At 43.6% G+C, this 22,888-nt stretch overlaps 1 protein-coding gene across 2 annotated transcripts; it reads right to left on the reverse strand.

Annotated features, from left to right (window-relative positions):
* Window positions 1–1,356: 1,356 nt before the first annotated feature.
* On the reverse strand, window positions 1,357–22,887 carry csrp2 (cysteine and glycine-rich protein 2). Of its 2 annotated transcripts, none has more exons than XM_049474125.1 (6): window positions 22,573–22,887; window positions 3,549–3,665; window positions 3,294–3,462; window positions 2,347–2,476; window positions 1,788–1,881; window positions 1,357–1,653 (listed from the first exon to the last, which is right to left on the reverse strand). In XM_049474125.1, the coding sequence occupies exons 2-6, from the start codon at window positions 3,658–3,660 to the stop codon at window positions 1,577–1,579; spliced, it is 582 nt and encodes a 193-aa protein (XP_049330082.1). In that variant the 5' UTR covers window positions 3,661–3,665; window positions 22,573–22,887; the 3' UTR covers window positions 1,357–1,576. The 2 variants fall into 2 exon arrangements, with proteins under 2 accessions (XP_049330082.1, XP_049330081.1); XM_049474124.1 differs by lacking the exon at window positions 22,573–22,887 and adding an exon at window positions 7,071–7,183.
* Window position 22,888: the final 1 nt, after the last annotated feature.

The raw sequence follows: 22,888 nt of genomic DNA on the forward strand, positions 1-22,888 counted from the left end.
ACAGAAATCGTAAGCATGAAATACAGAAATCATAAGCACGAATTACAGAAATCGTGAGCATGAATTACAGAAATCGTGAGCACGAATTACAGAAATCGTAAGCACGAATTACAGAAATTGTTTACTCGAATTACAGAAATCTTTTACTCGAATTACAGAAATCTTTTACTCGAATTACAGAAATCTTTTACTCGAATTACAGAAATCTTTTACTCGAATTACAGAAATCGTGAGCACGAATTACAGAAATCGTGAGCACGAATTACAGAAATCGTGAGCACGAATAACAGAAATCGTGAGCACGAATTACAGAAATCGTGAGCACGAATTACAGAAATCGTGAGCACGAATTACAGAAATCGTAAGCATGAAATACAGAAATCGTAAGCACGAATTACAGAAATCGTGAGCATGAATTACAGAAATCGTGAGCACGAATTACAGAAATCGTGAGCACGAATTACAGAAATCGTAAGCACGAATTACAGAAATCCTTTACTCGAATTACAGAAATCTTTTACTCAAATTACAGAAATCGTGAGCACGAATTACAGAAATCGTGAGCACGAATTAAAGAAATCGTAAGCACAAATTACAGAAATCGTAAGCACGAATTAAAGAAATCGTGAGCACGAATTAAAGAAATCGTGAGCAAGAGTTACAGAAATCCTTTACTCGAATTACAGAAATCTTTTACTCAAATTACAGAAATCGTGAGCACGAATTAAAGAAATCGTGAGCACGAATTACAAAAATCGTAAGCACAAATTACAGAAATCGTGAGCACGAATTACAGAAATCGTTTACTCGAATTACAGAAATGGTGAGCACGAATTACAGAAATCATGAGCGCGAATTACAAAAATTCTGAGCACAAATTAAAGAAATCATGAGCACGAATTACAGAAATCGTGAGCACGAATTACAGAAATTGTTTACTCGAATTACAGAAATCGTGAGCACAAATTAAAGAAATCATGAGCACGAATTACAGAAATCATGAGCACGAACTGCTATATCGTTCACTCGATTTAATTATTTTTTTATCCACGGCCCCTCCTGGGCTCCATACAGACATCCTTCATGCGACACACAGAATCAAGGCGTTTTTAGAGACCTTTATCATGAATACCGTGTAGATGGGCTAGCTTCTCCATTGCAGACACTTTGACTTGAGAGAGTGGTATAAAATCCTCATACTCAAAGCCAGGCACATGTAAAATACATGTTTTGCCACCATCACCTTTCTTGGATTTCTTTATTGCTGGAGCAAACAGTTCATACTCACAATTGTTTTCTTTTTGTTGTTTCTATTTTACTCAAACATTTACCTATAAATAGTAAAATCAAAGAAACTTATCGTTATGAAGTGGTCTCTTTTATTTGTGGTGCTGTATATACAAACACACTAAATGAATGTCTTTTTTTTCTTTTCTTGTCTTGCAGAAATTCAAGTAAATTCCAGTTATAATTTCTCCAAAATCACAGAAAAAAGATCATTAAGTAAATTAACAGCTTTTTGTGTGTGTGTGTGTGTGTGTGTGTGTGTGTGTGTGTGTGTGCGCACATGCGCACATCACTGGGCGTGCAACAGTGCTCCGGCTCCTTGTCCGTATCCAAATCCTTTGGGTCCAAAGTTTTTAGCATAACACGCTGTGAAGAGAAACCAGGTCATTAAGCTAAACATTCATTAACATTTATTACATTGAGTTTATGAATGGTTCATTTTGTGTTTTTTAAATTGTTAGTATGTACTAAAAGTGTGTTTGCCGATGGTAAGCTCTGACCTTTACAGTAAATTTCTCCATCCTTCTCAGTTTGAGTCATCGACTCCAGACTTTTCCCACATTTTGCACAACGGAAGCAGTTTTTATGCCACGGCTGCAGAGAAACACACACTTCAAATTATACATTTTAATCAGTTGAATTCTTGCTGTCATTTTGTGATTTGTCCTCTGGCGCCAGAGCTAAACTCTGCAACGAAGTCAGAACCCACACCACCTCAACACTGAAGGTTAGACGAAGCAGGAATAACAGAGCAGCCAACAGAGATAAACTATACACGCTTAGACAAAGGTGAATGGACAGAAGGAATGAAAGGGTGAGGGATGGATGAATGGATGGATGGATGATGGATGGGAGAAAATGGACAGGTGAAGGAGAGTTTAATGAGAATATCTGACTAAAAGAGAAAATTAACAATTTTAAGTGTACTTTTTTTTTATCAAATTAAAGGTTTAATTTGTTTAAATGTTTGTTTTATGATTGTTTCCTTTTTAAGTGTGATATTACCAACTGTCTGTTTAATAATGATCAGATGTTAATAATTATTAAACGAATACTCACTTTTCCTGCCCCGATAACTTTCTCAGCAGCATACACACTCTCTCCACAGCGTGCGCACTTCTCCGAACCACCAAACTTCTGGGCAAATTTGGAGGCGTTGGGCTGGGTGGTGGGTCGGTGGGTCTTCGTCCTGGTGGGAAGTAAAAGTTGTGTTTTACTTTTGGCCTCAGTGCTTTGTTCAGTGCAGCCTCAGCCAACCAGTTAATCTGACAGAGGCTCTTTGTTCAGGGTCAGCTGATCCATTTTGCAACTTTATTACATAACACGCCAATAACAAACTCTTTCATAAGAGCCAGGCTGGAGCTGAGGATGACAAGCAGAAACAGCCGTGAGTTTCTGACCAGGAAAATAAACATGGCTGTACTGGATTGCACAGGACATAGAGGAGGGTACAAATACAAACCTATATAGAAACAAATGTAGACAAACACCCAACGTCTGACCTTTAAACACAAACCATATTGTCTTAACCTAAACCTCAACATCTGAACCTAAACTCTAATCTGTAAACCCAAACCTTAATTTCTAAACCCTTTAAACTAACCTCTAAACCTAAATTCTAATATATAAACCCAAAATCTTAACTTCTAAACCTAAACTCTAACCTCTAAACCGAAAACCGTAACCTCTAAACCCAAAAACTTAACCTCTAAACCCAAAAACTTACCTGCTAAACCCAAACTCTAAATCCAAACCATAACCTCTATACCCAAAAGTTTAACTTCTAAACCTAAACTCTAACCTCTAAACCGAAAACCGTAACCTCTAAACCCAAAAACTTACCTGCTAAACCCAAACTCTAAATCCAAACCATAACCTCTATACCCAAAAGTTTAACCTCTAAACCTATACTCTAAACTTAACCTTAAACTCTAATCTCTTAATCCTAACCTTAATCTCTAATCCTCATCCTAGATTTTCTAATCGAGAAATTGGTGAAATCTTACTCTTCCTGCTTGATGCCTAGTCGTTCCCCTCTGTCCATGTTGAGCGTTCCAGCTCCCTGTCCGTATCCGTAACCTTTAGGTCCATATTTCTTCCCATAGCAGGATTTACAGTACAGCTCAGTGTCATGATTTGCGACCGTGGTGCTGTCCAGTCCCTTCCTGCACACACCTGCAGATCAAAACCACAACAGCTGAACTCAGAGAACCCACAGCGGAACTGTGTGTGTGTGTGTTTGTTTGTGTGTGTAGTCTTACTGCACAAGAAGCAGCACTTGTGGAAGTTTTTTCCATCACATTGAACTTCCTCAGCGTGATAAACCTTCTCTCCACATGACTCGCACCGGTTCCCTCCACCCCACTGCGGCATGATGACTATAGAAAGTTAAAGAAAGAATGTTGGGGATTAATATTTGCTCTGTATTTTGGGTAATCTGGTGTTATGGGGTACTGTATTGTTATGAGGTAATCTAGTGTTAATTTGGGGTAGTCTGGTGTTATGAGGTAATCCAGTGTCTATTTGGGATAGTCTGGTGTTATGAAGTAATCTAGTGTTTATTTGGGGTAGTCTGGTGTTATGAAGTAATCTAGTGTTTATTTGGGGTGGTCTGGTGTTATGAAGTAATCTAGTGTTTATTTGGGGGTAGTCTGATGTAATGGGTTAATCTAGTGTTTATTTGGGGTGGTCTGGTGTAATGGGGTAATATAGTGTTTATTTGGAGTAGTCTGGTGTAATGGGGTAAGCTAGGGTTTATTTGGGGTAGTCTGGTGTTATGAAGTAATCTAGTGTTTATTTGGGGTGGTCTGGTGTTATGAAGTAATCTAGTGTTTATTTGGGGTAGTCTGGTGTTATGAGGTAATCTAGGGTTTATTTGGGGTAGTCTGGTGTTATGAAGTAATCTAGTGTTTATTTGGGGGTAGTCTGATGTTATGAGGTAATCTAGTGTTTATTTGGGGTGGTCTGGTGTAATGGGGTAATATAGTGTTTATTTGGAGTAGTCTGGTGTAATGGGGTAACCTAGGGTTTATTTGGGGTGGGCTGGTGTTATGAAGTAATCTAGTGTTTTTTTGGGGTAGTCTGATGTTATGAGGTAATCTAGTGTTTATTTGGGGTAGTCTGGTGTAATGGGTTAATCTAGTGTTTATTTGGGGTAGTCTGGTGTTATGAGGTAATCTAGGGTTTATTTGGGGGTAGTCTGATGTTATGAGGTAATCTAGTGTTTATTTGGGGTGGTCTGATGTTATGAAGTAATCTAGTGTTTATTTGGGGTAGTCTGATGTTATGAGGTAATCTAGTGTTTATTTGGGGTAGTCTGGTGTTATGAGGTAATCTAGGGTTTATTTGGGGTAGTCTGGTGTTATGAAGTAATCTAGTGTTTATTTGGGGTGGTCTGGTGTTATGAAGTAATTTAGTGTTTATTTGGGGGTAGTCTGGTGTTATGAAGTAATCTAGTGTTTATTTGGGGTGGTCTGGTGTTATGAAGTAATCTAGTGTTTATTTGGGGTAGTCTGATGTTATGAGGTAATCTAGTGTTTATTTGGGGTAGTCTGGTGTTATGAGGTAATCTAGGGTTTATTTGGGGTAGTCTGGTGTTATGAAGTAATGTAGTGTTTATTTGGGGTAGTCTGGTGTTATGAGGTAATCTAGTGTTTATTTGGATTAGTCTGGTGTTATGAGGTAATCTAGGGTTTATTTGGGGTAGTCTGGTGTTATGAAGTAATCTAGTGTTTATTTGGGGTGGTCTGGTGTTATGAAGTAATCTAGTGTTTATTTGGGGTAGTCTGATGTTGTGAGGTAATCTAGTGTTTATTTGGGGTGGTCTGGTGTAATGGGGCAATATAGTGTTTATTTGGGGTAGTCTGGTGTAATGGGGTAAGCTAGTGTTTATTTGGGGTAGTCCGGTGTAATAGGGTAATCTAGTGTTTATTTGGGGTAGTCTTTTGTCATGAGAAAATCTAGTGTTTATTTGGGGTAGTCTGGTGTTATGAGGTAATTCAGTGTTTGTTTGGGGTAGCCTGGTGTTATGGGGTAATCTAATGTTATGGGGTATTTAGTGTTTGTTTTGGGAAGTCTAGTGTTGTTATGGAATAGTCTGGTGTAATGGGGTAGTCTGGTGCCATTATGTGGTGCTCTGGTGTTTATTTGGGGCAGTCTGTTGTTATAGGGTAATCTTGTGTTATGGGGTAGTCTATTGTTATGAGGTTATCTCGTGTTCATTTGGGGTAGTCTGGTGTTATGAGGTAATCTAGTGTTTATTTGGGGTAGTCTGGTGTTATGACATAATCTAGTGTTATGGGGTAATTTAGTGTTTGTTTGGGGAAGTCTAGTGTTTTTATGGGATAGTCTGATATAATGGGGTAGTCTGGTGTTGCTATGGGATAGTCTGGTGTAATGGGGTAGTCTGGTGTCATTATGTGGTTGTCTGGTGTTTATTTGGGGTAGTCTGGTTTTATGAGGTAATCTAGTGTTTATTTGGGGGGGGTCTGGTGTTATGAAGTAATCTAGTGTTTATTTGGGTGTTTATTAGTGTTTATCTAGTGTTATGGGCTAATCTGGTGTTATGGGGTAGTCTGCTGTTGTTATGGGATAGTCTGGTGTAATGGGGTAGTCTGGTGTCATTATGTGGTTGTCTGGTGTTTATTTGGGGTAGTCTGGTTTTATGAGGTAATCTAGTGTTTATTTGGGGGGGGGGGTCTGGTGTTATGAAGTAATCTAGTGTTTATTTGGGTGTTTATTAGTGTTTATCTAGTGTTATGGGCTAATCTGGTGTTATGGGGTAGTCTGCTGTTGTTATGGGGTAGTCTGGTGTTTGTGGTAGTCTGCTGTTGTTATGGGTAGTCTGGTATTGTAGTAATCTGCAGTTTGTTTGGGGTAGTCTGGTGTTGTTATGGGGTATTCTGTTGTATGTGGTAGTCTGCTGTTGTTATGGAGTAGTCTGGTGTTTGTGGTCGTTTGCTGTTGTTATGGGGTAGTCTGGTGTTATGGGGTAATCTGCTGTTGTTATGGGGTCTGGTGTTTGTTGTAGTCTGCTGTTTTTGGTAGTCTGGTGTTATGGGGTAGTCTGCTGTTTGTGGTAGTCTGCTGTTGTTATTGGGTAGTCTGATGTTTGTGGTAATCTGCTGTTGTTTCTGGGTAGTTTGGTATTGTTATGTGGTAGTCTGATGATTGTGGTAATCTGGTTTTATGGGGTAGCAAAACAAAAAGACCATTCAGATAGTCAGAAACCACAAACATTTCCCATTATGATATCAGGCTCAAAGTTCACCTGCATTTTAGAAATACATTTTTTTCTAAAAACGAAAACTACAGAACCTATAGAACATATCACTGCCTATTTTAATTTAAACTGCCATTTACAAGCTTACATGCTACTAAAAAGTAATGGGTTGCAACAAGTAAAAACGTTTAATGTATTTCTAAATTATAAATAAAAATGTACACCTAGCTAAGAACTGATGTAAACCTCCAAAAATCAAATAGTTGGGAACTATTAAAGAATACTCTGCTTGGGTCAGATATAAAACGGATCACAGAGCTCATAGCTGTAGATTTACAGCACAACTCAGCAAAGAAGCTATAACAATCTCTACGACAATGGAACCAGTTAGCACATTTTTCTCTTAGATATTTACATTCATCTTTAACTTCAAACAACCAAGCCATTAATTTCCTTCTTTTCACTCTTCTAACTCAGAAATCCATTAAATTACAAAAAGAAAAATTGACTAATTATATTATTAGTTGTTACAATAACATTGTTAATAATAATAATAATTTACCTGTATCCCGGGATAAGGAGATGGATCTTATAGCTCGGTTGACACTACTGGAGCTTTAACTGGGAAAGCGTGTGAATGCCAGAAAGAAAGCAGTGAAAAAAGGCAAAGGGAGAAGGAGGAGGGAGAGGGTGGAGAGAGAGGGACAGAAAAAAGGAGGAGAGAGAGAGGGAGTGAGGGGAGAGAAGAGGGAGGGAAGAAACAGAGGGAGGGAATAGAAAAAGGATGAGGATGGGAGAGAGAGAAAAGGGAGATAAAGGGGAGAGAGAGAGAGAGCAAGAGAGAGAGAGGAGATAGGAAAAGACTGAAAGTACTATAAAAAGTTGATTACCTTAGGTAAACAGTGTGACAGCCACTGTTTAAATATGGACTGCCAAATCTGCAACCATCAAAGCACACAAATGGCTGGTGTGGTTGTACAGGGCACTAGGCTGAAATTTGCCTGTCAGTCTTGTTTTGAAAGGCCACTAGTCTGATGGGTTATTTCACAAAGGATGGCAAAATCCTTGTCAAGAACGCTGGATTAGTCCAGAGGGGAACGTCAAGAATCAAGCCACCACCTCAAGCTTTCTTGTTTGGCAAAAACCACTAAAAAAAGGAAGGCAGAAGGCAAAATCAATTTCAATTCATCCTAAGGCAAAGATTTAAAGGCGGACCACAAAAGAAGTCACAAAGGGGCTTGAGCTGAAGTACTTCCTTAAGGAAGCTTCTGATATGCCTGTGTGCATCATTGAGTTAAGGTTAGTGTTACTTTTGTGTTGCATGAAATGGCCACAATATATATAAATCCTAACGATAAAGGGTGGACATCAGGACCGGCAGGTACTGAATAAAATTCAGCACCCCTTAAAGGGCCACAGTGGGTGGGGGAAGCTTAGTTTGAGGTTCATTCTCTAAGGAAGAGGTTAAAGAACATTGTTCAGTAAAGTAAAGGAAAGAAAACCACAATGTGGCAGGCGACTGGTGCAATTAATTACACTCTTTGCTCATTCAGATGAGTGCTCATAATGACATTGTGTATCAGGGACAATCCAGACCCTGTGGCCAGTCATGAGCTAGAGCTGCCAGCCCCAAAACTCCTTTCTTTACTATAAGGAAACAATGGTGAGCCCAACCCTAGCTAAAACTGTAACTGTGAGCCCAAACCTATCTCTAATTGTAACCCTAACCCTAGCGACAACTGTAACTGTGATCCCAACCCTAGCTACAACTGTAACCCTAACCCTAATTACAACTGTAACTGTGACCTCAAACCTAACTACAACTGTAACACTAACCCTAACTCTAACTACAACTGAAACTGTGACCTCAGCCCTAGCTGCAACTGTAACCATAACCCTAACCTTAGCTATGACTGTAACTGTGACCTCATCCATAGAAACAACTGTAACTGTGACCCCAACCCTAGCTACAACTATAACCCTAACCCTAACTATAACTGTAACTGTGACCCCAACCCTAGCTACAACTGTAACACTAACCCTAGTTCCAACTGTAACTATGACCCCAACCCTAGCTACAACTGTTACCCTAACCCTAACCCTAGCTACAACTGTAACTATGACTCAAACCCAAGCTACAACTATTACTCTAACTACAAATGTATCTGTACCGCAAACCCTAGCAACAACTGAAACCATAACCCTAACCCTAACTACAACTGTAACTGTGACCCCAACCTTAGCTACAATTGTAACCCTAACCCTAACCCTAACACTAACTTCAGCTGTAACCCTAACCCTATCCCAACTGTAGGCCTAAACCTAGCTGATTCAGTAAACCTAACCCTAACCTTCATTACAGCTGTAACCCCAACCCTATTCCAACTGTCGGAATAACCCTAGCTGCTTTGGTTATCATAATCCTAACCCTAACCCTAACCCTAACTCTAATTTCAGCTGTAACACTAACCCTATCCCAACTGTAGCCCTAACCCTGGCTGCTTTGGTTGTCATAACCCTAACCCTAATTTCAGCTGTAACCCTAACCCTATCCCAACTGTAGGCCTAACCCTAGCTGATTCAGTAAACCTAACCCTAACCTTAATTACAGCTGTAACCCCAACCCTATTCCAACTGTCGGATTAACCCTTGCTGCTTTGGTTGTCATAACCCTTACCTTAACCCCAACCCTAATTCCAGCTGTAAACCTAAACCTATCATAACTGTAGGCCTAACCCTAGCTGCTTTGGTTATCATAACCCTAACCCTAATTTCAGCTGTACCCCTAACCCTATCCCAACTGTAGGCCTAACCCTAACTGATTCAGTAAACCTAACCCTAAACTTAATTACAGCTGTAACTCCAACCCTATTCCAACTGTCAGATTGACCCTAGCTACTTTGGTTATCATAACCCTAAACCTAACCCTAATTTCAGCTGTAACCCTATCCCTATCCCAACTGTAGACCTAACCCTAACTGCTTTGGTTATCATAACCCTAACCCTAATTTCAGCTGTAACCCTAACCCTATCCCAACTGTAGACCTAACCCTAGCTGCTTTGGTTGTCATAACCCTTACCCTACACCTAACCCTAAGCTTAATTACAGCTGTAAGTCGAACCCTGTACCAACTATCGTGTTAACCCTAGATACATTGGTTATCATAACCCTAACCCTAATTTCAGCTGTAACCCTAACCCTATCCCAACTGTAGGCCTAACCCTATCTGATTGAGTTAACCTAACCCTAACCTTAATTACAGCTGTAACCCCAACCCTACTCCAACTGTCGGATTAACCCTTGCTGCTTTGGTTGTCATAACCCTTACCCTAACCCCAACTCTGATTTCAGCTGTAACCCTAACCCTATCTCAACTGTAGGCATAACCCTAGCTGCTTTGGTTATCATAACACTAACCCTAAATTCAGCTGTAACCCTAACCCTATCCCAACTGTAGGCCTAACCCAGCTGATTCAGTAAACCTAACCCTAACCTTAATTACAGCTGTAACCCAACCCTATTCCAACTGTCAGATTAACCGTAGCTGCTTTGGTTATCATAACCCTAACACTAATTTCAGCTGTAACCCTAACCATATCTCAAATGTAGGCCTAACCCTAGCTGCTTCAGTAAACCTAACCCTAACCTTAATTACAGCTGTAACCCCAACCCTAGTCCAACTGTCAGAATAACCCTAGCTGCTTTGGTTATCATAAACCTAACGCTAATTTCAGCTGTAACCCTAACCATATCCCAAATGTAGGCCTAACCCTAGCTGCTTCAGTAAACCTAACCCTAACCTTAATTACAGCTGTAACCCCAACCCTATTCCAACTCTCAGATTAACCCTAGCTACTTCAGTAAACCTAACCCTAACCTTAAATACAGCTGTAACCACAACCCTATTCCAACTGTCGGAATAACCTTAGCTGCTTTGGTTATCATAACCCTAACCCTAACTCTAACTGTAATTTCAGATGTAACCCGAACCCTATCCCAACTGTCGACCTAACCCTAGCTGCTATGGTTATCATAACCCTAACCCTAATTTCAGCTGTAACCCTAACCCTATCCCAACTGTAGGCCTAACCCTAGCTGATTCAGAAATCCTAACCCTAACCCTAATTACAGCTGTAACCCCAACCCTATTCCAACTGTCAGATTAACCCTAGCTGCTTTGGTTATCATAACCCTAACCGTAAAATCAGCTGTAACCCTTACCCTATCTCAACTTTATGCCTAACCCTAGTTGCTTCAGTAAACCTAGCCCTAACCGTAATTACAGCAGTAACCCAACCCTATTCCAACTGTCAGATTAACCCTGGCTGCTTCAGTAAACCTAACCTTAACCTTAATTACAGCTGTAACCCCAACCCTGTTCCAACTGTCAGAATAACCCTAGCTGCTTTGGTTATCATAACCCTAACCCTAACTTCAGCTGTAACCCTAACCCTATCCCAACTGTAGGCCTAACCCTAGCTGATTCAGAAATCCTAACCCTGACCTTAATTACAGCTGTAACCCCAACCCTATTCCAACTGTCAGATTATCCCTAGCTGCTTTGGTTATCATAACCCTAACCCTAAAATCAGCTGTAACCCTAACCCTATCTCAACTGTAGGCCTAACCGTAGCTGCTTCAGTAAACCTAACCCTAACCTTAATTACAGCTGTAACCCCAACCCTATTCCAACTGTCGGATTAACCCTAGCTGCTTTGGTTATCATAACCCTAACTCTAACCCTAACTGTAATTTCAGATGTACCCCTAACCCTATCCCAAATGTAGGCCTAACCCTAGCTGATTCAGTAAACCTAAGCCTAATCCTAATTACAGCTGTAACCCCACCCCTATTCCAACTGTCAGATTAACCCTAGCTGCTTCAGCAAACGTAACCCTAACCTTAATTACAGCTGTAACCCCAACCCTATTCCAACTGTCGGAATAACCCTAGCTGCTTTGGTTATCATAACCCTAACCCTAACCCTAACTTCAGCTGTAACACTAACCCTATCTCATCTGTAGGCCTAACCCTAGCTGATTCAGTAAACCTAAGCCTAATCCTAATTACAGCTGTAACCCCACCCCTATTCCAACTGTCAGATTAACCCTAGCTGCTTCAGCAAACGTAACCCTAACCTTAATTACAGCTGTAACCCCAACCCTATTCCAACTGTCGGATTAACCCTAGCTGCTTTGGTTATCATAACCCTAACCCTAATTTCAGCTGTAACCCTAACCCTATCCCAACTGTAGGCCTAACCCTAGCTGATTCAGTAAACCTAACCCTAACCTTATTAACAGCTGTAACCCAACCCTATTCCAACTGTCAAATTAACCCTAGCTGCTTTGGTTATCATAACCCTAACCATATCCCAACTGTAGGTCTAAACCTAGCTGCTTCAGTAAACCTAAGCCTAACCTTAATTACAGCTGTAACCCCAACCCTATTCCAACTGTCAGATTAACCCTAACCCTAATTTTTCAGCTCTAACCCTAACCCTTTCCCAACTGTAGGCCTAACCCTAGCTGATTCAGTTAACCTAACCCTAACCTTTATTACAGCTGTAACCCCAACCCTATTCCAACTGTCAGATTAACCCTAACCCTAATTTTTCAGCTCTAACCCTAACCCTTTCCCAACTGTAGGCCTAACCCTAGCTGATTCAGTTAACCTAACCCTAACCTTTATTACAGCTGTAACCCTATCCCTATTCCAACTGTCGGATTAACCCTAGCTGATTTGGTTATCATAACCCTAACCCTAACCCTAATTTCAACTGTAACCCTAACCCTATCCCAACTGTAGGCCTAACCCTAGCTGCTTTGGTTATCCTAACCCTAACCCTAATTTCAGCTGTACCCCTAACCCTATCCCAACTGTAGGCCTAACCCTAACTGATTCAGTAAACCTAACCCTAAACTTAATTACAGCTGTAACTCCAACCCTATTCCAACTGTCAGATTGACCCTAGCTACTTTGGTTATCATAACCCTAAACCTAACCCTAATTTCAGCTGTAACCCTATCCCTATCCCAACTGTAGACCTAACCCTAACTGCTTTGGTTATCATAACCCTAACCCTAATTTCAGCTGTAACCCTAACCCTATCCCAACTGTAGACCTAACCCTAGCTGCTTTGGTTGTCATAACCCTTACCCTACACCTAACCCTAAGCTTAATTACAGCTGTAAGTCGAACCCTGTACCAACTATCGTGTTAACCCTAGATACATTGGTTATCATAACCCTAACCCTAATTTCAGCTGTAACCCTAACCCTATCCCAACTGTAGGCCTAACCCTATCTGATTGAGTTAACCTAACCCTAACCTTAATTACAGCTGTAACCCCAACCCTACTCCAACTGTCGGATTAACCCTTGCTGCTTTGGTTGTCATAACCCTTACCCTAACCCCAACTCTGATTTCAGCTGTAACCCTAACCCTATCTCAACTGTAGGCATAACCCTAGCTGCTTTGGTTATCATAACACTAACCCTAAATTCAGCTGTAACCCTAACCCTATCCCAACTGTAGGCCTAACCCAGCTGATTCAGTAAACCTAACCCTAACCTTAATTACAGCTGTAACCCAACCCTATTCCAACTGTCAGATTAACCGTAGCTGCTTTGGTTATCATAACCCTAACACTAATTTCAGCTGTAACCCTAACCATATCTCAAATGTAGGCCTAACCCTAGCTGCTTCAGTAAACCTAACCCTAACCTTAATTACAGCTGTAACCCCAACCCTAGTCCAACTGTCAGAATAACCCTAGCTGCTTTGGTTATCATAAACCTAACGCTAATTTCAGCTGTAACCCTAACCATATCCCAAATGTAGGCCTAACCCTAGCTGCTTCAGTAAACCTAACCCTAACCTTAATTACAGCTGTAACCCCAACCCTATTCCAACTCTCAGATTAACCCTAGCTACTTCAGTAAACCTAACCCTAACCTTAAATACAGCTGTAACCACAACCCTATTCCAACTGTCGGAATAACCTTAGCTGCTTTGGTTATCATAACCCTAACCCTAACTCTAACTGTAATTTCAGATGTAACCCGAACCCTATCCCAACTGTCGACCTAACCCTAGCTGCTATGGTTATCATAACCCTAACCCTAATTTCAGCTGTAACCCTAACCCTATCCCAACTGTAGGCCTAACCCTAGCTGATTCAGAAATCCTAACCCTAACCCTAATTACAGCTGTAACCCCAACCCTATTCCAACTGTCAGATTATCCCTAGCTGCTTTGGTTATCATAACCCTAACCCTAAAATCAGCTGTAACCCTAACCCTATCTCAACTGTAGGCCTAACCGTAGCTGCTTCAGTAAACCTAACCCTAACCTTAATTACAGCTGTAACCCCAACCCTATTCCAACTGTTGGATTAACCCTAGCTGCTTTGGTTATCATAACCCTAACTCTAACCCTAACTGTAATTTCAGATGTACCCCTAACCCTATCCCAAATGTAGGCCTAACCCTAGCTGATTCAGTAAACCTAAGCCTAATCCTAATTACAGCTGTAACCCCACCCCTATTCCAACTGTCAGATTAACCCTAGCTGCTTCAGCAAACGTAACCCTAACCTTAATTACAGCTGTAACCCCAACCCTATTCCAACTGTCGGAATAACCCTAGCTGCTTTGGTTATCATAACCCTAACCCTAACCCTAACTTCAGCTGTAACACTAACCCTATCTCATCTGTAGGCCTAACCCTAGCTGATTCAGTAAACCTAAGCCTAATCCTAATTACAGCTGTAACCCCACCCCTATTCCAACTGTCAGATTAACCCTAGCTGCTTCAGCAAACGTAACCCTAACCTTAATTACAGCTGTAACCCCAACCCTATTCCAACTGTCGGATTAACCCTAGCTGCTTTGGTTATCATAACCCTAACCCTAATTTCAGCTGTAACCCTAACCCTATCCCAACTGTAGGCCTAACCCTAGCTGATTCAGTAAACCTAACCCTAACCTTATTAACAGCTGTAACCCAACCCTATTCCAACTGTCAAATTAACCCTAGCTGCTTTGGTTATCATAACCCTAACCATATCCCAACTGTAGGTCTAAACCTAGCTGCTTCAGTAAACCTAAGCCTAACCTTAATTACAGCTGTAACCCCAACCCTATTCCAACTGTCAGATTAACCCTAACCCTAATTTTTCAGCTCTAACCCTAACCCTTTCCCAACTGTAGGCCTAACCCTAGCTGATTCAGTTAACCTAACCCTAACCTTTATTACAGCTGTAACCCCAACCCTATTCCAACTGTCAGATTAACCCTAACCCTAATTTTTCAGCTCTAACCCTAACCCTTTCCCAACTGTAGGCCTAACCCTAGCTGATTCAGTTAACCTAACCCTAACCTTTATTACAGCTGTAACCCTATCCCTATTCCAACTGTCGGATTAACCCTAGCTGATTTGGTTATCATAACCCTAACCCTAACCCTAATTTCAACTGTAACCCTAACCCTATCCCAACTGTAGGCCTAACCCTAGCTGCTTTGGTTATCCTAACCCTAACCCTAATTTCAGCTGTAACTTTTACCCTATCTCAAATGTAGGCCTAACCCTAGCTGGTTCAGTAAACCTAACCCTAACCTTATTTACAGCTGTAACCCCAACACTATTCCAACTGTCGGATTAGCTCTAGCTGCTTTGGTTATGATAACCCTTACCCTAACCCTATCCGAACTGTAGGTCTAACCCTACCTGCTTTGGTCTTCATAACCCTAACCCTATTTTCAGCTGTAACCCTAACCCTATCCCAACTGTAGGCCTAACCCTAGCTGCTCTGTAACCCTAACCCGACTGTAGGCCTAACCCTAACTGCTTTGGTAACCCTAATTCTAATCACAACAGGAATCTTATTCCTGGCCCCAAACCCAACTCTACATCGGCCCTAGATGTTGTATTTTGTACTCCAGAAAGAAAGGCATGACAAAAGCCGTTGTTACTTGACGTATGCTCTTTATTGGAGACTCACAGCAACAACTTCTACTATCTCCCAAAACCAAGCATACACGCTTGTCACGTGATACCCAGATCACATTAATGGCATATATCTTATCCCTCTTGTTTGGAACATTGTTTACAAATAGATTAAGTAAACAAACTATGGTTTCAAACACACATTTTTTTCAAATAAATTGAACCCTTGGAATACTCAGGCATGCATACAAAAGAATATGTACAACCAACAAAGTATTCAAAAATATCTAATTTAACAGACTATGTACACTGTTAACAAAACAACTTACGAAATGAACAGTCTGTGCACATTCTCTATTTGTGGACTCAATTATTTAAACTCATGATCTCGAGTGCTCACATTTGCTCTATAAGGCTTTGAGGAGGTTTAACCATTCTGCTAGATTTTCTGACCTCAGAATACACTTGTTGGCCCAGCCTTTTCTGCATAAGGTGTTATGCTGTGTTTGTTGTTGGAAACTGGGGTTGTGTCCAGAAACTTTTGCTACTCCTCCTCTCCTACTTCTCCTCTCCTTTAACGGAAAAAGGTGGAGGAATCGAGGAGAGGAGAGGAGAGGAGGAGGAGGAATATAGGGAAAGACCTGTAATTGGGGAAATGGGACAGCTGGTCTCTTTTAGATAGGATGTTGACTACCGATGAACTGAGCCAATCACAACGCTTACTTTCAGCATATGCTGAATACTGCCCAACCAATCATAGCTTCTGGATAGAGCTCTGCATACAAAAATAAAAACAAGAAATCAATAAACATAATTCCAAATCATAACTTTGAAAAGCATATCAAGTTTCAAAGTACAGCCTGATTAGCCTAAATGTCTGTCAATAAGATGTAGTTTAAAACAATAAACACATAAATATAGTTCAATGAATGCTTCTGTCCCTATAGAGGAGACCCAAAGTTAATTAATTAATAACTGATATGGTTTAGATAACACAGACACAGTCATATTGCATCAGCAAAAGGCTTGTTTCCTTTATTCATGACAGAAATTTTAATGCCGTTGATTGTGAATTAATCTAATATATAATATAACTGGTCTTGTAGTTGTGTAGGTTTGCTCACCGCCTTTACCAATGCAAATATGCACATCGGTAAGGAAAAGGCGACACTTTTGGGGTTTTTGGACGCAGCCTGGCTCTGGCTGTTCTCTTTCAACATTCGCTCGGTATCTCACTATGGGAAACGCCCTCTGGCGTGACGGACCACGGAAGAACCAATGACACCACGTCTGTTGGCAGACAGACCAATCACAATTGTGATAGGGGAGCGCCACCTCTTACAATACCCATCCCCTCGCTCCCCGGCCTCATTCTCGCTTTCTTTCCCGTGAAGACCACATACCTCCCTCAGCGCGGCTGGATAGCTGTTTTCTACTAACAGTTCGCAGACGAACCGTCAAGGATTCGTCGTTGAACGTGGGATACGGTTATCAGTCTTCTAACGCTGAGTGTAAAATCACACAGCAGAGTCACTCCTGCTGCCTTCTGCTTACTAGCTAGCTCACGCAAACTAGTCCAAGCACACAAGCTAACGCGTAACGGCGAGCTAACTCAAGCTAACGCGTAACGGCGAGCTAACTCAAGCTAACGCGTAACGGCGAGCTAACTCAAGCTAACGCGTCACGGCGAGCTAAAGCTGACGGATAAACCCTCGCGGGTTGATCCGAAGTTTACGATAACGGACAACCTACCGCGTTAAGGCGAGTTAGTCTGAGCCCAATATGACCTCTCCAGCCAAGAGAGCCGACTCTAGCTGAGAGGGTCTCTCTTCCCGTCCTTGCCCGGCCGCTAGTGGGTCTAGCATCGCTGCTAAGGACCCCCACCCCATGTGCATCGCGTGCATGGGCGTGAAGCATGCTCAAGCTGCACTGGCAGATCCTGATAGCTGCGCTCACTGCATGGCTATGCCGGCTAAAAATTTAGAGAGACGGCTTCACGTTGCGGCTGCGTCGAAAGACGACCCGAGCCTCGCTGACCCGAATCCCGCTAGCGCGAAGAAGACCTACGCTAGCGAGGCGCTAGCCTCACCCAGCTGGGCTGAAATTATGGAGGAGGAATCCCCCCTACCTCCACTTTTTGACACTAACCTCACAGAGGGCTTGGAGGAGGAAGAGGAGGATGAAGAGACGCTCACGCGCCTTCATCAGGATGACCCGGAGGATGAGGAGGAGGACGCCATCCTCCCCTCCGCCAAATCATCCAGACCAGCTAGCTCTCAGGGCGGCGAGCCAACCCCCCTTCCCGACTGGGACTTGCTGGAAGTCTGTAAAAGGGCAGCTGCTAAACTTAATATTGAATGGCCAGCATCCCAGGGCAACCTGGGCTCTGAGCGGGACCTTTACGACGGAAAGAGACTGCCTCCTCGCTCACCACCGAGTAAGCAACTTCTCCCGTCTGTACCAGCTTGCGTGGCGGAGATGAAACGCTTTTGGGATAAACCCTTCTCACACCTCGCACCTGTCAAGGGCTATTCTCAGCTGGATATTAAGGATATGGAAGAGCTCGGGCTCTCCAATCCTCCTGTGGTGGAGCAGTCAGTGGCTCACCACCTATACCCGAGCAGGAAAACTTCCCTGTCCCCTAACATCTCTCTCCCTGGGAAATTGGAACGCTTCACAGCCTCCATGTACCAGAAAATTTACAAGTCCTCCGCACTGGCAGTTAGGGCGCTCAACACGACCTCGCTCTTAACAGCTTATCAGGTGGAACTATTAGAGGAGATGGGGAAACAACTGGACGCGGGCAGCCAGTTGTACAAAGGGAAGAGATCTGTGTCATTACAGACCTTAACCTGCGCATGTCACGTGGTGCCGTCCAGAGCAGTGGCCGGACCATGGGCTTGGCAGTAGCGGGAGAGAGATCTCTCTGGCTGAACTTATCCAGTCTCAGTGACAGAGAGAAAGCGGACCTCCTCGACGCTCCAGTGGACCCTAAAGAACTTTTCGGTCCAGCCATAGCGGCTATGCGTCAGAAATGCGATCTCCACAAGAAAGAAGGAGAAGCATTTGATGTCTGTCTTCCCCGCAAACCCGCCCCCCGACCGACCCCTGCTATGCGGCCCCCCCCACCGCCACAAAAATCATACATCGTTCTCCGCGCAACCCACAGGGGGGCGCCAGAGGCCCACAAATGAGCAAGTGCTGCCAGTCACCTCTCGCTGTTTGCGCGGAGGCCTGGCGCGCATGCGCAGTACACCCATGGGTGTTTACAACCGTCACCAAGGGTTACAGACTCCAATTCGCGGTGAAACCCCCGCCCTTCAGAGGAATCGAATCTTCTCAAGCGTTCGGAGAGTCGGCTCACGCCCTGGAGACGGAAATCTCCGCCCTTCTGACAAAAAGATCGATTCAGAAAGTCCCGGAGGGAGAGAAAGAAACGGGGTTCTATTCCCGGTATTTTGTAATACACAAAAAAGGGGGTGGACTTCGTCCTATTCTGGACCTAAGGGGACTCAACAAACACTTGAGAAAGTATTCATTCAAAATGTTGACTCCCAAAACGTTGTGCCGATCGCTTCGTCCTGGAGACTGGTTCACCACAGTCGATTTACAGGACGCGTATTTTCACATAGCCATATACCCTGCTCACAGGAAATATCTGAGATTCGCATTTCGAGGCATAGCATACGAATTCCTCACGGTTCCTTTCGGGCTCAGCCTCGCTCCGCAGGTCTTCAGCAGGTGCATGGAAGCGGCTCTCGCCCCATTAAGACATTTGGGTCTCAGAGTCTATGCTTACCTAGACGATTACCTTCTTTGCTCTTCTTCAAAGGAGCAGGCAGAGAGGGAAACACGGATTTAGATTTTACACCTCACACGGTTGGGGTTCAAAATCAACGAGTCCAAAAGTTGTATGATTCCCAGTCAAAGTATAAATTATCTGGGACTGCGAATCGACTCCCTCTCATTTCGCGTCACTCTCGCAGAGGACCGAATTCAGTCTTTTCGGCAATGCCTGAGGCTGTTTCACAGAGGCAGAACGGTGTCATTCAGAACTTGTTTGCGTCTGCTGGGACTAATGGCATCAACTTTAACAGTCGTGCCCCTAGGACTGCTGAAAATGAGAGATTTTCAGCGCTGGGTGGCCAATCTAAACCTGAGTGCGCAGCGCCATCTCCACCGTACTGTGAGGGTAACAGCGGAATGCATGAAGACTCTCCACAGCTGGAGAGATCCAGATGTGTTTCGAACAGGGGCTCCTTTGGGGGTGGTGTCGGCCAGAAAAGTAGTAACTACGGACGCGTCCCTCACAGGATGGGGGGCAGTGCTGGAGGGCAGGATAGCCAGCGGCTCCTGGCCACAGCACATGCGCGGCTTGCACATAAACGTTCTGGAGCTCATGGCGGTGTTTCTCGCTCTGAAACATTTTCTCCCTTTGCTACACGGTCAGCATGTCCTGATCAGGTCGGACAATACCACTGTGGTAGCTTATATAAACCGTCAGGGCGGGACGCGCTCCTTTCGCCTGCTCAAATTAGCTCGCGAGCTAATATTATGGAGCAGCGAGCATCTGGGATCAGTGCGCGCGACACACGTGCCGGGCCATATGAATGTGGGGGCGGATCTCCTCTCCAGGGGGAATCCCCTATACGGGGAGTGGAGGCTCCACCCCCAGGTGGTCCATCAAATTTGGGAGAGACACGGCAAAGCTACCGTAGATCTCTTCGCCTCGCACTCAAACGCGCAGTGCCCACTGTTCTTCTCCCTAACGGACGAAGATGCACCGCTGGGTGTGGATGCACTAGCCCACGAGTGGCCAAACGTGCTTCTGTATGCGTTTCCACCTCTAAGCCTAATACTTCCCACTCTCGCCAGAGTGCGAGAAAAAGGATTATCTTTACTGATGATAGCACCACACTGGCCAGGGAAGCTGTGGGTAGCAGAACTGATTCAGCTCCTGTCAGGGGAACCGTGGCCACTCCCCCCGCGCAGGGATTTGCTGTCTCAGGCTCAGATTTTTCACCCCAACCCAGGTTGGCTAGCTCTCTGGGTCTGGCCCGTGAAAGGATGAACCTGAGCGCTATGAATCTCCCCTCTAGCGTCATTGCTACAATCCAAAACGCCAGAGCCCCATCCACACGTTCACTGTATGACAGGAAATGGCGTGTGTTTGAGAGCTGGTGCGAAAGGAGGGGGGTTATTTCCTTTCAGTGCTCTGTCCCTGATATACTGTGTTTTTTACAGTACATGTTGGATAAGGGCAAGGCCTTTTCCACTATGAAAGTTTATTTGGCCGCTATTTCAGCTTGTCATATGGGAATTGATAAATTATCTGTTGGTCGTCACCCTTTAATAAGCCGTTTTATGAAGGGTGCACGTCGCTTGCGTCCAACCTCTAAACCCTTGGTTCCACCTTGGGATCTGTCCTTGGTTCTAGAGGCTCTGTCACTTTCACCCTTTGAACCTCTAGAGAGGATAGATATGAAACTCCTCTCATTTAAGACTATTTTATTACTCGCTTTAGTTTCAGCTAAACGAGTAAGTGAGCTCCAGGCTCTGTCAATCCATCCGGCCTGCATACATTTCAGCGCGGATGGCTCTAAGGTGGTGTTGCGACCCAACCCAGCCTTTGTACCGAAGGTATGGGATGCTGCTTATACATGTACCACTCTGGAGCTTAAAGCCTTCCATCCTCCGCCCTTCTCATCTGAGGAGGAGCGGCGGCTTCATTGTCTGTGTCCTGTCAGGGCTTTACGTACATATATAGACAGGTCTAAAGAGTTCAGGGACTCTGACCAATTATTTGTCTCATGGACCGTCCCCCGCCAGGGTAAGCCTGTTTCTTCTCAGCGCTTGTCCCATTTGGATGGTGCAAGCCATCAGCTTAGCGTATGAAGCCAGAGGCCAACAGGCCCCATCAGGCCTAAGGGCCCACTCCACCAGGGGCATGGCTGCTTCTTGGGTCCTTTTTAAGGGTGTTTTAATACAGGACATTTGTGCAGCTGCCAGCTGGGCTTCGCCGCACACCTTTGCCAGATTCTATCGGCTTGACGTCACTGCAGCACCAGTGGCACACTCTGTGCTCAGTGTAACAAGATAGTTACAGGATTGGCGGAGCTGGTCATGCATTCTGTATAGGTCAGAACGTCATTATTTAACCATTTCTAGGCAGGCAGCACGGCTTCGGGAGGCATGCAATACGGGAGTTGTCTATATCACTCCCATAGTGAGATACCGAGCGAATGTTGAAAGAGAACGTCCGGTTACTTGCGTAACCTCGGTTCTCTGATAACATGAGTGAGGTATCTCACCATTAATCCCTTCTTGCACGGCACGGGGGAAAAGCATGCCGAGAATGAGGCCGGGGAGCGAGGGGATGGGTATTGTAAGAGGTGGCGCTCCCCTATCACAATTGTGATTGGTCTGTCTGCCAACAGACGTGGTGTCATTGGTTCTTCCGTGGTCCGTCACGCCAGAGGGCGTTTCCCATAGTGAGATACCTCACTCATGTTATCAGAGAACCGAGGTTACGCAAGTAACCGGACGTTATGAGGTCTTTCCCTGTGTTTAGGCTTGAGTTCAGATGCCTATTCAAAAATGTCCTCTATTCAGCAGCAGCCTCCCTGACCTGAGCTTTTGCCTCGTTGGGCGCCAGCTTTACACGCAAGGTCAGTGATGAGAGCATTAAATCACAACAGTGACAATATACTGCAATAAACACAACTTTTTGGTAATGTCTTGTTCTAACAGACTGGGAGGGTTCGGGTTATCGAAGTGCTGCCAAAAATCTCTATAAAACCTAAAGTTACATTCTTTTAATAAAAGGACACCATCGTAAGAAGTGCTTTTAGTAGAAAAAAAATTAAAAACAGGACCCAACGCTACTAGGGTGGGATATGATTCATATTAGCTAATGTGAAACCTGCTCCTACACCTTTGACTTCATATTCCCTCTGTTAAATCAGAAAATGAGTGTATAACTCTCATAATGGGGGAGCCCACAAGGAAATCCTTTAAATAAGGGGTGAATTAAACATCAATTACTTGCCCAGGATGTTTTTTTAATTTTGCAAAGTATAATAAAGTCTTTTGATACAAAGTCAAAGAAAACTTACGTGCAAATTTACAGTAGACTTTTGGACACTTCTTGCCTTGGGTGGCTGGTTTGTGAGCTCATACTGTAGAAACAGCCAGAGCTGTCTGATTAAAATACTTAGCTTTAACTGATACTAAAACATTTTATATGGCTTTGTGATAAAAAAAAAAAGAGTGAAGTTTTCAGTATAAAGATCATAGAGCATTTATAAACTCTGGTTTTGTTCAGAAGCTCCATATGAACTCATTCATTCAGCACTCGCCCGGGAGAGGGCCCCCTGGTGTCTCACAAACCCGAAACACACTCTCCTCTATAAGCTCTGCGGTTGTTCAGGA

The sequence above is a fragment of the Astyanax mexicanus genome, chromosome 2 (genome assembly GCF_023375975.1).
Source record: "Astyanax mexicanus isolate ESR-SI-001 chromosome 2, AstMex3_surface, whole genome shotgun sequence".
NCBI lineage: Eukaryota > Metazoa > Chordata > Actinopteri > Characiformes > Acestrorhamphidae > Astyanax > Astyanax mexicanus.